The sequence below is a fragment of the Cimex lectularius genome, unplaced genomic scaffold, assembly GCF_000648675.2.
Source record: "Cimex lectularius strain Harlan isolate CLEC.00 unplaced genomic scaffold, Clec_2.1 scaffold66, whole genome shotgun sequence".
Taxonomy (NCBI): domain Eukaryota; kingdom Metazoa; phylum Arthropoda; class Insecta; order Hemiptera; family Cimicidae; genus Cimex; species Cimex lectularius.
In genome coordinates, this window is record NW_019392701.1 from 904130 (window position 1) to 921031 (window position 16902).

General features: G+C 32.8%; 1 protein-coding gene across 1 annotated transcript; it reads right to left on the bottom strand.

Annotated features, from left to right (window-relative positions):
• Positions 1–1601: 1601 nt before the first annotated feature.
• Positions 1602–16331, bottom strand: LOC106668952. Its single transcript, XM_024226152.1, has 19 exons — positions 16172–16331; positions 15552–15732; positions 14641–14847; positions 12775–13005; positions 12496–12708; positions 12161–12430; positions 11576–11676; positions 11335–11509; positions 9965–10076; positions 9812–9905; positions 9084–9175; positions 7613–8060; positions 7408–7553; positions 7034–7133; positions 4556–4741; positions 2353–2585; positions 2122–2265; positions 1829–2044; positions 1602–1757 (listed from the first exon to the last, which is right to left on the bottom strand). The coding sequence occupies exons 2-19, from the start codon at positions 15698–15700 to the stop codon at positions 1740–1742; spliced, it is 3135 nt and encodes a 1044-aa protein (XP_024081920.1). The 5' UTR covers positions 15701–15732; positions 16172–16331; the 3' UTR covers positions 1602–1739.
• Between the last annotated feature and the right edge of the window lie 571 nt (positions 16332–16902).

Here is a 16902-nt window from a genome sequence, read left to right on the forward strand (position 1 = left end):
CTTTTCCAATCGCCTTGAGGTGGTCAGCGACGGTCGTTTTACTGACTTTGAGTTGCTCTGCAAGTTCTCGAACAGTTGTTTTGGGGTTTTCTTCCACCACTGATCGCAGAACATCATCATTAAGAGAGGAAGGCCTTCCACGACCTTCTTCATCTTCAAGGCTGAAATCTCCCTCCCGAAATTTTTTAAACCACCTTTGCACAGTGCACTCATTAACACAACCCTCGCCCCAGACTTGGTTAATGTTTCTAGCCGTTTGGGCTCCGCTTCGGCCGAGTTTAAACTCGTAAAAGAAAATCGTACGAAATTCTCGCTTTGACATTATAAGGATGACTGAATTATTTCCAAGTAGCGGAATGCTACAGAGGTAAACAAACAATATCATTTGGAAGAGGATTAATAAGTGTTGACATTCATACAAATGAGTAATCCTGTAAACGTAAACAGAATATTTTATATAGATTTTTTTTAATGAAAACTTAAAATCCTGCATTATTTTCCGGACAACCCAATAATAATAGGCAAACCTATTAATAACAAAGCAAGGTATAAAACCAAAGCAAACCTATTATAACAATACATTCAAACTATTTATACAAAACATTATTATTTAACTATGTAGAATGGATTTCTTCAAAAACATTGGGGACAGACTAATTTTACTAACAGTAGAAGCATGTTGTCACTTTCCTCTCTCGCACATCTTTTGCAGCAATTTACATGAAGGATTTGTCATTTTTGTGCCTCAGATAGTGAAGGGGAATACAAAAATGGCCAGCAAGAGGACAAAGGATTTGATGGATGGGCATTTAGGGGATTCTGTAAACATCAGGTGTTCTATCACATGTCGATTGGCTTCTGTTTGTCCAATTGGGAATAACTATAGAACAAACTATCCATGAAAAAGTTGAAAGGTTAACCTTTTGTATGATTTTTACCTTCATTTCATAGCTCTTCTTAGAATAACTCCATTATTTTTCAAAAACTAATTTAAACCCCAGGAGAATAGAAATTATTTATTGTTGTAACTAAATTGAATTGAAAATTAAACAAATTAAATGAAAAGAATAAACTGTTAAACTTATGGAGTTTTCTCTAGAAAATCCTAAAAATCTCAAAATATTTTAGCATTTATAACAGTCTATCCATCTTATCAGTAATCTTATTTAATGTAAAAATAATCAAATCTTACTTTGAAAAAGCACAAAGATGATAAAAAAAAAGTTCACAGCCAATATTCTTTGGGATCAATGAAGCCATACCAGAATGGTGCAAACCGTTTGAAAGCTGGTTTCATGCTGAATCTAAAAATTCCTTTAAAAAAAAAGGGGGGAAATAATAGCCAATAGAAAACAGAATAGAAAAAAGATCAAGATAAATTTGTTCAGTGTTAAAATAATTGTTGTATACACATAATTATATATTTGCAATTTTGAAAAATAAAACAATTTCAACAATTTGTATTCAACTTAAAAGTACACTTTCGATAATAAAATAATACATCTCAAGACATAAAATTAAATGTACACACCTACAAATAACAAAATTACATATTACAGTAAAAAAATTTAAAAACAAACAAACAACAACAGTACATACAACCTTACAACTAAGTTTAGCATATAAAATAAAAAAACAAAAATATATACATCAAATATTTTTAAAAAGTATTTCCTTTGAAATTAATATACATTGTAATATTAATTACACTGCATAACAGACTAATTACAATCTCAAGATCAATGAATGTTTAATATCTAAAAAATAATAAAATCATAATTAAAAATTAAATAAAGATTCAAATTTAAATTCATTAATGCCTACTTACTCGCTTTACAGACGATAACAAACATGCACTCAATTTACAACTTAAGAAAATCTTATTTCTGCGAACTTTTATATTCGGTGTAATTTCCATATTAGTCAAATTATGAAGGATCGATTTTATCCTCAAGATCGCTGCACTAAGCAAAGGATTAGCTGATTTGAGTATGTCCGGAATAATTTGGTCTTGCGTATCTTTGTAATCACAATTATGCATTTGCTGAAATGGTTTAATTAATTACAAAAAAAATGTAAAACTGCAAAGCTAATTCCACATTAAAGTAATTCGACACTTACTTTTAATTGAACACATAATGCCTTGTGTTTCTTTTTCGTTGAATTATTTTTACCGGATAAAAACCAAGAGCACCATACATAAATATATGCTTCCATTTCTTCATGCAAGAAACATGTACTTAATGAAATTGTGTTCGACTCAGCCTAAATGCAAACAAAGTGTTGTAACTCGTTTTGATTGTTATTAAACAATTTTTTCATAATCATAATAAAATAAAAAGTAGAATGTACCTCTTTGATTGAGTATACGTAAGCTTCTGTGGCACAATCTACAAGGTCGCTTACGACTTGGTACATTTTAGCATTCATTGCGATTATAACTAACACTCGGTAAGTTGTGCCAGGTAAAATAAAACTCTCATCTAGTTTATATACTGTCAAAAACAATTCAAGCGCTTTGTGTTTATACTTGTTAAGATTTTCAAACATCAATAATAACAGTGGTCCAAAATATTTAGAAACATCTGAAAATATGGTTAATCATTTTAACATTTTCTTTACTTGCATGATAAAAAAGTTCTTTTTAGATGGCCCGGATGAATTTCTCTTGGACCAATGACTATCAAAAAACAAAATATTTAATGTGTTTAATATTTTTTAGCCTTGTTTCAAATTTTTACCTTTTTTGGGGGAAAAATTAAACAGGGTACCCTCAGACCTAGTTCAACTTCAACATTTCAAACACGACTCTATACATCCTAACAGATCATTTTAAGGGATTTTTTTATGCTGAAAACAATGGTGCAATTAGATTTTAAATTGGTCAAAAGATGACAAAAAGTTATAAAAAAAATTTGGTTTGCTATTTATTATTAATTAATTAATTAATCATATTTCATGTTCGAACTGCCTGCCCTGAGTAAAGATACCATGATTTGCTATTTTTAACAAATCTTCACCAGTGCTCAGAGCGATAGAGACAGGGGAGATGGACTGACAAGCATTTTCTATCCTTTGCCGCAGTTCTTCACTGAGGTTGCTGGGTTATGATTGGCGTAGACAATGTTTTTTAAATGGCCCCACAAAAAAAAAGTCAAGTGGAGTTAAATCAGGGGACTGAGAGACAACCGATTGGGCCATCCGTGTATCCCGGAAGTGATGATTCAAAAAACTTCTCACCTGCAAAGAATTGTGTGGGGCATCCATTAAGCTGGAGAATCTTCTTTATCGTTGTTGCTGAGGAACATCATCTCTAATAGTGATAGTAAAAGCTCCTTCAAAAAAGTGAGGTACTGAGCACCATTTAAAGTATTTTCGTAGAAATAAGATCCAATTAATTTATTGGACAGTATCTGACAAGTCCACACCTAACGTTGACAAAATTCTCAGATTTTCCTCTGCCCACTTTTGAAAACTCGAACAATTTAGTATACCATTAGAGGTGCACTTGGATTCATCAGTCCATAGTATGTATTGAAGAACATTTCCTCAGCCTCCCAAATCGACATTTGTGCAAGATTAGACACCGGTAATAAACAGTCCCAAAATCCCTGGACAAGATGAGAGCAAAACAATTTAAAAATCTGAGTCCAAAGTACGTCTAATTTTATTTTGTGAAGAAAAAGAGGGGGGAAACTACAACCCTTCCTACATTTCCGAGAGAGGAATTCAGATTTTAGCAAACTTTCAGTAAAATATTCAGCTCCTCGTCGAAATTACATCGCCTTTTTGCCATAACTTCATCATTTTTTGACCAATTTAAAATCCGATTGCACCACTGTTTTCAATGTAAAAAAATCCTTTAAAATAATGTGTAGGGTCATATTTGAAATTTTAAAGTGGAACTGGGTCTGAGGTACCCTGTATAATTTTTTTACAAATAAAAGTAAATGTTTGAAACAATACTAAAAAATATTAAACACATTATTATTTTCTTTTAATAGCGTCATTGATTCAAGAAATGTGTGTGTGTGTATGTATGTATATATATATATATATGTGTGTGTGTGTGTGTGTCTTTATTTACAACCTTGTTACATAATGTTGTTATGATTGATTTACAAAAGTAGACATGCATTACCACTGGTTGTGCAAACCGTTGTGGGTGAGTTGACCTTGCGACCTATTAAATTTCTTTTATTTTATAATTAAATAAAATAATTCTCTTTTAAACTAATAGCATTACATTACAGTTAAAGTTTCATTGACAGAATAATAATATCAAACTAATAATGACTTTAGGGCTAATTTACAATTGTACATAAATCATATTATTCCTTTTTAAACAATTAGTCAATTCTTTTACACTTCATATCAATGTAAAACCATAATCTAAATAATAATATAAGTGAAGATAAAGTAAAGTAAATCAAACCAAAATAAAACAAAAATCAACAACAATTATCTCTTCTTCCATTTTTTAAATTATTAAATTACACACACACACACACGCGCGCGCGCGCACTATATCATAATAACAATAAAATGTACGTACCAATTGGCGAATAAAGTGTGCTTTGAGCTTTGAGTATTTTATCAAATAATCTGATTATCAAATCGGGCAGCCGAAGATGAAAAAAATTATCCATTAAAAACATCACAGTGTTGTATGTGATGCAAAAATCATCGTCTTCACCGTCAATAAGCCATTTGGTTTTATCAGCCAAAATTAAGTTGTTAGCTGAAAATAGACATCAATCATTCAGAACATTATAAACTATTCTATATATACATTTATTAGTCATAATTGACTATATTAATTAATTAAACTTAATCTAAGGTTGAGATGAAAAAGCCAGTCTCACGAGCGGGATAACCAAATATAGCAAAAAAGTTCCCTTATGTTAGAATTAGAATATGTATTTTTTTTTTTAAATACCAGGGACTGGAGGAGTTCCCTCCTGAGCACTGCAGCTGAGCTATACAGCTTATTGTACTTTATCCCTGGCTCCATATTTTTTTCTTTTTTTTGGGAGGGGGGGCTCGCAACACAAATGTGAACTTAACCCCCGTTGTACCGGTGTTCTTCTATAGAAGAAACTCATTTTTGAAGGGGGTTGGGGCCAAATTCAGGGTCGCTGAAATCCGATCCCGCCCCTTCCAATGATGAGTGCCGTGTCAATTTCTTTCAATTGCGGCCACCGGTCCCCTTAGGCGTCAGAAAAAGTCCAGAGACGACGGTGGGGATCGAACCCACGACCGCGGGTCTACTACCCAAGAGTCTGACACCTTAACCACTCGCTACCGCGGCCCCCTCTAGAGTATGTTAAGTTGAGTTAAGAGGAGTTGGTGTTCGAGTGGATTGAAGTCATGTTAGCTCAAGAGGTTAGAGAAGCGGCGAATTCAACCGAAGGTCATGGGTTCAAATCCCGATTGTGACACTTGCATTTTCGTCTCAACACCAAGAACTTAGATTAAAAGTATAATTAATAAAAATTATATTAACCTAAACAGCATGGCTGGTGTGCTTAAGTTTAGTGTCAACTTTCACCTAATACTAATAAATTCATAAGTTAAGCATAAAAATGATCTTCATGTCAATATTTCTTGTTGTTATGAGTAGTGTGGATATGAAAACATAAAATCTATACTACTGTTGAAACTGGTAAAATAATTATATCTGCCCTCAAGTATTTTTGACTTATGAAAATTACCATACTATCAAGAGATATCCAAAACAGTTTGGGAGTTTGAGGTTTTGTTTGGTATTAGATTGTCCAACATTTTGTTTTTGTTTTATAACATTTTAAAAAGGATTGAAGAGTCAATCCCCTACAAAATATTTACAAATCCATAATAAAAGCTGGTTAATTTTCTATTTAAAAAAACAAATCTGAAACTTTCTTAGTACACAATTAAATTTTAATGTGACAGTGTAAAAAAAAGCAACTGCCAAATAGTTTTTAACATGGTCACTTTTTTAAGTGAGATTTTCATTTTTTAATTAATTTTATTTATTTATTTTTTAAGGAACTTCATCAATTTGTGTAACTGGAAAGTCTTTACATAAGGTAGGGTTAGGGACAGGATTACGCAGTGAGGGTTACATTACATTAACACATTCGTTTGGGACTGATTAGTAAAGACTCCTGATACAGAAAAAATCTTTATTAATTTTTTTTTAATTGTAAAAAATCTCCAAAAGGTCAAATTGAATAATAACACTTTACAAATAGTTTCAAAAATGGGGGTTTTCTACAAGAGGTGCATTGTTTTACGTGTATATAAGAAGAAAGAGGAAGGGTTTCGTGCATCATTCAAGAACAAGGCTGTAATGATCGTGTTGAAGTTGATGGTGGGTGTCTGTGAGTCACTATCCCTAACCAGTATTTTGAATTTTTTCAAAGGACAAAAACTATAGGTTTTCTTGAGCGGTTTTTTAAATTTTATTTTAATATTATTTTAATAAAATCTAGTCCCTGAGCAAATTTGTTTTTCATTGACAATAATTAAGGGCAGATTTTTTTACAAAATATTCATCATGTGACAATTGGTAATACAAAATTTTAAAAAAATGCCTAGGCAAATTCTTCGTATTAAAAAAATAAAAATAAAATAAATTAAATTAAAAAATAAATAAACTAAAATAAAAATATAATAAAATTTTTGTATAATTATATATATAAAATATAAAACATAAATAAAAAAAAACAGGAACATAAATTCAGGCAATTTTTAAAAATACACTTACAGACAGATTATTAACGCTGAACAGTTAAAAGTTATATTGTGATCGGGCTGTTTTTCATGAAATATTAAAGGAAGAATGAACCTTACTGATGTACTACTCTAGTGAGTTTTGATGGTACTGGGATGTGCATATGGGTTAGGTTAAATGATGTAGGGATAAGTTAGTTAACATAGGGTAACGCTACATATCTGATTCAATTTTTTTTAAAGTAGTGGATGATTTAGTTCATTTTTATTTCTATTTCAAAATGATTCTTAAATATACGAAATATAAACAACTTACATAACATGATGTTTGTAGCCGAGCTATAGTAACCGTTGAAGAACATAGTTTGCGAACATAAAGAAGCTACATATATACAACTAGTATTGTGTACAATGGGCTGAAATAGAAAGGTTTACACATTAATAATGAAATATAGTCAAAACTTCCCATAAGTGGTCATTTCTCAAGAGAGGGCTTTTGTCCACCTATTACAAAAATCTTTAGGTACATTAAAGGAAAAAAAAGAAAAGAAAAAATAATTTGAATTTTCTATCTCGTAGACTTGCTCAATGTCTTATATAATAAATATGCACATTGAACAGACTTTAGCCCTGTGCTCTCTATTGACCTAGAAAAGTGGAAAAATTTTCTATATTAAAATTGTACCTTACCTTAAAAGTAATCGGGTTTATACGCTTTTCTTTTAACAGTGCAATTAATTTGAATGCTTCATTCCACTTTGTCAAAGTAGCAAAATATAATATGAAGTCAACACAAACTTGTGTTATCAGTTTAATATCGTCTCGTTTTTGTGTACCTAGAGGAAAACTCAATATTAATTTTTTTAACATTTTAATATTGATTTAAAAACCATACTCTTCTCTATATATTGTATTATATTTTCTAAAATGTGAAGTATGCTCTCCTCATTATATTTAACAGAATAAAATAACTTTTTCCCAATTAATTTTCTTTCAGATGAATTATTCGCCCATACAATTATCTTAGCCAGAGTTATATAATCTTCAGTGCGCACTGACTCTATAAGCGCCTTCAAGATGCTTTCGATAGTGATATTTGGCTCATGTGCAGGAGGAGATAATTGATATGTATTTTCACTGATTTTCACTTTTTTACAAGCAGTATTGGGAGAGGTGTTGCGTTTCCTTTTTCTAGGCGCATCAGACTCCTTATTCATGCGTCTAACTATGGTTGATAATTTATTCTTTAAAGCCTTTTGTTGGTTATGAGATAATTTTTCCTTTTTCATGAATTTTTTTATTTGATCTAAATATTTCCAAAAATCCTTCTTCAGGTCGCTAATCTAAAATAATTAATAATTATTTAATTAAAAAACTTATAAAAATAAAGTAATTTTAAATTGTGACATCCCGTTATAGCTCCATTAAACCCTCCAGGCAGCACACACGGTTCATAAACTAGCAAATCAAACTAAACACCACAAATCTCTTTAAAAGATAGTTCTTACTCACAGTTTGTTCACATCATCAGGAAGATGGAGTTACAAACACTTTTCTAACTAAACACTGATGACGAGCATTTAATGCTTGAAGTCCAGATCAATGAAAACAACAAACTGAGTAAGATATTTTAAAGAGATTAAACAACATACTCATCACACCTTTATCATTTCTATAAACACCACAAAGTCCCATTTACCATAAACCTTCATCGCATCACTGCCTCACTTATAAGGCGGGCGCAGACTAGGTCGGTGGGGCAGAGCGGCACAGGTCTGACCCCAAGAAAAATACATTGAAATGGATGTAACCCCACACACTAGGCTAGTAGGGCGGCACGAAGCCGCGCTAGAAAAGTTGCCAGACTTCTAGAAGCTGGGGTCGTGCCATGCCACGCCACTCTACTGGCCTAGGGTTCGCCAGGGCGGGCAGAAATCGCTGAATTCACCTATGTTCGGCTACCCTTGGAAGCCCTATTTGTAATGACGAAGCCAACTATCGTCAAAGGAAACCCCTTCTGTTTCCAGCCACACCATCCTTCTCAATGTTCTCTTTATAAAAGAAATTGCTAGATCTACAAAAACTTCCAACTGTGTGGTGTGTGTGTGTGAGAGAGAGAGCGTGAGAGTGAGAGAGAGGGGAGGGAGGGAGGGAGAGATAGAGGGGAGAGAGAGAGAGAGAGAGAGAGAGAGAGAGATGAAACACACTGAGTAATAATAAAATATGAATTATTTATATTTACCTTAACTGTTTCTAAATTATTTATATGAATAACCCAATAACTTAAAATTCTACTTAATCTTACTATAAAAAATAAAAATAAAAACTAATGAAATAGTATAATTCAGTAATAATACATAGCTTACCGCCTGCTTGTTAGGACAATTTCTTGATCTGCAGTTATTCTTCGAAAAATTATCAGGGCTTATTTTATCATTATCATTTTTTGAATCATTGTCTGAAAACAAAATTTTGAATAAAATATATTTCTTAATGAAATAGTATTTGTTTGTAAAATAAGTCCATAACATTTTTTAACAAGTAATTTTACTTGTCCTTCTTATGTTTATATAATATTGTTACATATTAAACAATATTAATGGGAAACACTACTTCACTTAAGGAATACAGGCAGAAAACACTTTTTTTTTTGTTTCTACACGGGTATTTTAACTATGAGGTTATATGACCCCTAAGAGTAAGCGTTTTTGAAAAACGTCATTTTTCAAACCCGATATCTTACAGTGAGCACCGTGTCAACACCAATACACTTAACCAATGTGGCCATCAAAAACCTACATGAAATAGCTTATTGCTCAAAAAGCTGAAAAGTTCTGAGTGGACAAAATTATACGTTCGAAGGCATCATACAGTGGAGCAAGCTGGTTAATGTTTTGTTTACACGAACCTGAATTTTTCATTGAATTTACCATTAAAAAACATTATGGACTTATTTTATGACTGAATAAAATTTTTTTAAGCATAATAAAGCTCTCTTATTTTAATTTTAAATTTATTTCATTAACAAAAACAATTATCACTTTATAATATGCATTGTTATTGCAAGTGTATAAAATAAATCATATCTACATACTGTGAGGGCAAATCCTATTTGAATATACATTTAACATATCCACTTTCTGCTCCAACATAGAGATATAGTAATTAAAATGATTGGAAATATCTACCTGTAAAAACATTCATAATTATACATTAAAGTTACTTTAATTATAAAAAATAAATATACATGATCCAAGGGTGGCGAAGCTGTTCTGTCATTTTTCTCATAAAATTCACCATGAAGTTGTTCGTCATTTATAGAGGAATTCTGGATTTTTAGTTTGTTATGTACAAATTTACTGAAATAAAGAAAAAAACAATTAAATTGAGAAGTGAGACAGTGCAATAACTCAAGACTTACATAAAAAAAGACCAATATTTAAACAATTATCTTTATATTTAAATCCCATTTATGATAACCCAATGCAAATATCTTTGCACAGAAACAAAATTCAAAAGCACATTAAAAAAAAAAAACTTTTATACAGTCGAATAAGTTATTTTTTTGTTTTGGCATTTTGACTCAGTGGAGATGGTGAAATAGAAAAACATTTCTGACAAACCAAAATTATCGGCAACTACCGAATTTCTCAAAAAATAGGCTAAATTATTGTATTTACTCATGACAGTAAATGACTCTCATTAAAACATTGCATCCTGTTTGATTCTTCTTCTTGAACGTGTGGTGAACAGTTAGAATTGTTGTTAAGAGTGCTGCTTAGCAGGGGAATTGATGGAGATGAGTCGAGTGTTCTTTTATATCCTGATTCCCAACCTTTCAATACAGTGCCTTGTTATTTTCTTCATATGTTGAGCACCACACGGCAAGTCAGTGTTAATTTCTGTAGGCGCTTCCCTACCGTTTAACGAAAAATTATGTAGGGATGTTTCAGTATCGGGATCACGTTGGAACTAGTTTATTTCTCTAACTAATGCTTATTAGCATTTAAAAAAGGTTAGCTTGGACCACTGTCAAGAAGTTAATTAGATAAGCTAATGGATCAAGATGTCATTTTGTAATTTTTTATAGAATGTCAACATATGGAGAGAATAATACAAATAGTACAGAGAATAGTACAAATAGAACTTGCCTTGCAGTTCTTGAATTTTTTTATCTTACCAGGCCTCAATTAAATTTTAACTTTCAACCATGCATCCACACTACCAGCCATAATTGTGGTACTTAGGTAACAACAACATTATTGGAAGATGAATCCCAAACAAGTACTTACAGGGTCGAAGATTACTGGCTCATTGATGCTGATGTTTATTATTTTCTAGATTAGTATATTAAGTCAACATGAGAGCTACTGACTCTTTTATCAAAGATTCCATGTTAGATGTTGATATTTTTTGATTAAAAAAAATTATCTAAGTCGTTTACTAAATTTTTCAATAAAACGAGTTAAATAACATTCAAATTTTTAACCGGCAAAGAGAACATAAATATAAAATAAAAAGTTTAAAATTTAATTTGTTCTTATACGGTGCTTACACCAAATGGTCTACCAAACTCTAGAAAGAAATTCAAAGAAATATTTATTATTAATAAAATACCTATCAGAAAGAGAAGAAGCCATTTTGTCATTGTACTTCGTAGATGCCATTTTCATTTTAGATGAATTTGTAAAAGATGTGGATGGTTGAGGGTTTCTTTCCATTTCCTGAGACATTACTTCTGCTGTTTGTTGGACAGCTACCAACTGTCTTTCCACCTGTCTCTCATTGTAATCTAAAACATCGAACATTAATGATCACTGTGAACTGATGTCTAAGAGCTTAAGAAAAATATATTCACTTTTATTTTTTAAGTCTTCATGACCTTGTTGCGACTTTGCCCCACTAGCTGACCTTGAAGCTGCCCTAGATTTAGAAATAGCTACCTTGTCATCCTTTTTACTTTTTGATTAAATGTGGAAAAAATATATTTCAATTAAACTAATTGATTCAAATTAAAATTAGCAAGGAAATTGTAAAACTGATTCAAGGCCAATTTACACCTATCAAGAACTCTGCTAAATCACTCGCTTCGATTTACTTTTTAGCTGAGCAGGGCGATTACATTACATGTAGATGAGACAATGGTTTAACATTTTATTAAACATTATTCGGTAAAGATGATCCCACAAAGGAAAATGAACAAACTTAATATAGTTTTTACAGTTATGCAACTTTTGACTTGAGCTATTAGAAAACTATAGAAAACAGAAAACTTCGAAAAAAAAGTAGCTGTTTAAACAACACAAAATTGAGGAGTATTTTTGATTAAATTAGAAAAGTAGTACTAGTAGTCTTGGCCGAGTACTCGGTATACGTAAATGGCCACTTCATAAGGGATAATTTAAACTTTAAATGGAAATTACGAATTTTAAAAGGAAAATACCTGTTTTTAGGAAGGAAGGAAGCTCGTTGATCATTGTGCTTCAAGGATTCCATTTTCTTAGTGGATATTTTTATTGATGACACCGATTTATTAACACTTTTTTCTAACTTTTGGGTCTGTGTTTGTGGATCAGAAGACACAACTTCATCCATTGTTTGCGGAACTACTGTTTTTTCAGTCCGAGGAGATTTTGTTTTCCCACATGTCCTCGCATACTTTGAAGTCGGCTTGGACACATCATCTCTTCTTGGTTTCTTTTTGCCTGCTTGACTAAATTTAAAAATAAAAAATGAGAAAAATTTGTATTAGACTTCATAACAGTTAGTTTATCATACCTTTCACTTCGCTGCATAAATCGAAATTCCATTTTCTCTGTACATGAATTTATAGGTGCCAATTGATCTGAGCTTTTTTCTAATGGTTGGCTCCTCACTGGTGAATCGGGAGACATTGTTTCATTTGTCATTTGTACCGCTACTGCCTTTTCTGATGGTGGTGATTTTGCCTTCCCAGAACTCACATGCTCATCAGCCTTCTCACTTGGTTGACTAAATTGAAAAATAAAAAATGAGAAAAATTTGCTTTTAGAGTTCATAACAGTTAATTTATCATACTTTTCATTTTGTTGCATAAAATGAAATGTTAAATCAGTAATATTTGCTGATGCAGATGTATGTATTAAATGTGCCAACTGATCTGAGCTTTTTTCTAATGGTTGGCTCCACATCAGTGAATCGGGAGACATTGTTTCATTTGTCATTTGTTCCGCTACTGCCTTTTCTGATCGTGGTGATTTTGCCTTCCCAGAAGAACTCACATGCTCATCAGCCTTCTCATTTGGTTGACTAAATTGAAAAACAAAAAATGATAATAAATTATTGAATATAACTACCAACTATACTTGAATATAAAGTTAAATAAAGTGGTAGAATGGTTTTTTCCCAACTTTTAAGTATCAGGCTATAACACAAATCACTCCCTTAGACCTGGATAAACTGTATGGCATGGTGTTACACATATAACACGCTACCTCATCTCTCCTTTAAACAGCACTATAGACTCTAAGAGATTGAATCTTGAAAGAGCTAAATCCCTAAAAATATTGTAAAAAAAAAAAAATCAAATGGAAGGAAAAAAATTGGATATGCATGATTTTTAAATCGAGATCACAAAAACACTTTTACTGCCTCCAGCAATAATGCCAAAAGCCTCATTAAATAAAATACACTTCTCAGAGTACGTAAGTGTAAAAGGGCAAAGTCATCAGGTAAGAAAAAGACGTGTGGTTTGTAGGACCAAAACTATATGCCAAGATGTACTGTACTTTTGCCCTGACCAACCAGGTTTATGCCTAATTAATTGCTTTCGGGAACATCACAATTATAACTAGACATGTTTCCAAAAGGAATTCTTTATGTATGTGGTGAGTACTTATAATTTTTAAAATAAGTTAATTATTTGTGTATACACAATAACTGTATTTAGTTTTAGTATATAGAATAATTTTAGCATAATTATAGTTTTATTTGTACCAATGTTTGTTTTGTTAAAATATAATTTTAGTTAGTAGTCAGATTTGCAAACTGAGTTTCTTCTGTGCTGAACATGTTAAAAATCAGCACAATAGATTTAACAAAGCATTGTCATGCCCAAGGACTGTCTTTATGTCGGGTGCCATGCCTACGAGCTCCCTGTAAGAGGCCAAGGCACGACACTATTCAACCAAATTAAGACACTGAGCAACTTTTTCTCTACATGCAGGACACCTGCACAGGGTTTCCCGCAAAATCAGGTGTCCATGTGTCAATCAAGTATAGCCTATCCTCAAACAGGTGAGCACAATCCCTTCCTTGTGTTTCGAATTGTGCTTTTAACAAGCAAGTACTTCTTAGACAATCTGGCCCATCAATGCTGCCGTTCTTTTATTGTGTTCTTTACTGCTTGTACTGCATCACAGGGCCAACCTGTCTGCCGGCAAGACATCCCAGATTTTGCTGTTTCTTCTGCACGTTCATTGCCCTCTAGCACAACATGTCTGGGGAACCAGTAGACCACCACCGTTTTTCCGAGACGCTCCAACTCAGATATCTCTGTAATAATAGAATGACAGAGGGGTCCACCAAGAATCTGTCACGAATAGCCGAAACAACACTCAGCGAGACTGTACAAACAAGATAGTTCATCTCTAATCACCTTGGGTGCATGCCAAATCTCATAAAGTAACACCATGTATATATGTTGCAGAGCCATGGGAGCTCACCAGTTCGAGCCGTCTATATAGACGCGAAAACTGGCAGAACCTGGTCTAAGTTCCAGGAACACAGATCGGTTGAGGTGTGGCAGGTTACACAATCTGATTAATACTGCAAAATCACCTCAGATGAGTACGCTGGGAGGGCCCAGGGAGGCATCGGCCAGTTTGGGTTATTGTTATTCATTAATTATTGTACATTAATTGCTTATCAATATAATTAAAATACCTTTTTTTATGAAGAACGGGAGCTACTAACTGGCCATGGTGGCTTGCTGATTCAACTTTCTTTTTAGCAATTTTTATTACTAGCGCTGATCGACCAGTGGTTGCTTCGAAGTCTTGGCCCTCTGATAGTAAACTGGAAGACATTACTTCGTATATTGTTTCTTGACTGACTGCCTTTCTAATCCGCCGCCTTTTCTTCCCAGCTGACCTATGATTTGAAGTCATTGCACATTATAATTCATCATAATTGTAACCTTCTGTAAATTTTTATTTTAGTTTTTTTTACAGTTTACTACAAATTTTTATTCTTATTACAGAGAAAAGAAAAACATATAAAAAGTGTAATTTGATTATGTTCCCAAACGATGAAATAGTGCTAACTGGCTGCGGGACGCTATTAACTAGATAAAAAATAAAAGTTTACATGTTTTTGCCCCAAACACCCCAATAAAATAAAAATATAGAAGGGGAATAGAAGTTACTCGCCATGTATGTAAAAAAAAAGTAACAAAAATTAGAAAGAAAATGCTTTAGTTAGGCCAAAGAGGTGGGAATATTACAAGATTCACTATTATAAGTTTAAGAAGTTTGCCTACTGCCTTGTTTTACCACGCAATGCTGCATTTTTTGGCACAAAAGCTGATAATTATAACTTATGAACCCCACAACGAAACCAAGACCCAATTTGATAAAGCATAAAAATAAAGATGTTGGAGAAAATGTGTGATTCTATTGTAAAAGAAAGAGAAATTGACATTCAATGGTTTAAATCAAGTGACTACTCATGACCAACTAGGACTCACCAGTGTGCATTATGTACAGAATGGGGCATACATAGCTCTTCTGGCACAGTATATCACACACCAAATATTACATCTGACATAGAAACAAAAAATACAATCAATAATATACCTGTTTTCAGGAAGGAAGGAATATGTTTTGTCGTCTTGCTTCGCCGATTCCACATTCTTTGTGTATGGATTTGTAAAAGATGTCGACGGTTGGGGGCTTTTCCTCGTGTCTTGACTCTGTATCGGTGAATTAGAAGACATTCCATCCATTGTTGGACGAATCTTTTTCCTCACATATAATTCTAAAATAAAAACGCTATTATTAATAATTATTGCGAAAGAGATAAAAGTAGAATTGTTTACAAAAATATATATTCACCGGTTTTTCAAATGGTTGCCACGTGCAAGCAACTTCGTCAATCAACCTAACCTCCGACACGTGGGTCGATTTAGAATCGGTCAATTTAAGTCTAAGTGTTTAAACTAACAGTTAAGTGTTAACATTGAAAAAAAGAGTAAAATATGATGCAAAGAAAATACAAACTGTTAATAGATAAATGTATCTAGGAAGAATGGTGTATTTACGCCACGTGCCCAACGAACCGGATCTGGACAAAATGGCGGGCGCGGAACTACTTTAGTCGATTTTATTAGGGAAATCGTTTTCAACCGACGTACTTTTACACGTTAATCAATTAAAAATATCACGTAAAAACTTTAAAAAAAGATATAACAAGTTACCGAGAAATCGAACGATCAAAACTGCAGTTGTCGACGAGTTCCTTCCGTAACCGTTGGGTACTCTGCAACGTGCTCTGTGGCCTGCACAGTCTAGATTTTGATTGGCAAGTAAACATCGTGGAGAAGGGGATCCTCCCACACTACAGCGATCTCTGTTTGCCAGGACGTCAAGTCGAGAAAGTAAAAAAAAGAGAGCGCCATTTTTAAAAAGAACTCGGTTTCCCTTTTTAAAATGGCCATCGGATTTTCTTTTAAGTCTCCACGGATCCCAAGTTGGCAAAATTCGTTTACAAATTCAAATGTATACCTTTTCCAAATGAAAACGAACCCCCCCCAAATCTTTTTAAAGATTTTCCATTTTCGTCGTTCCATACATACGATTCTAGTTGCCCGCATTACCTAGTTGCTTGCGGTTTGAATAGAAAATCAGCTTAATTCGCACAAACTTGATATTCCTCGGGTTAATTGGGGTAAACCACGGACAATTAAATTCATTCTAATAAATAACACATAACACATACTGTCATGGTTTTATTGTTATCTTTTTGGTCTGAATGAGTTTTTGATTGATTTTTTAGCAGCTGACATCGAATAATTTTATTTTCGCTTTTGGCTAAAAAAATCATTGTTACCCCTAGGAAAATGGTCAAATTCGCAAGATAAAGACTTCATTTTCTACGGAATACAAAATCAATGCATAAAAGTAGATCGGGTTTAAATATTAGTCGATA

Bases quoted from the DNA above. Each gene is read 5' to 3' on its own strand.
- LOC106668952 (XM_024226152.1), bottom strand. From the start codon at position 15,700: ATGGATGGAATGTCTTCTAATTCACCGATACAGAGTCAAGACACGAGG. The intron at 8,061-9,083 runs GTAAGCTATGTA...TAATTATTTTAG, and splicing joins ATTGTCCTAACAAGCAGGCG to ATTAGCGACCTGAAGAAGGA. The intron at 4,742-7,033 runs GTAAGTTGTTTA...GTCTATTTTCAG, and splicing joins GGCTACAAACATCATGTTAT to CTAACAACTTAATTTTGGCT.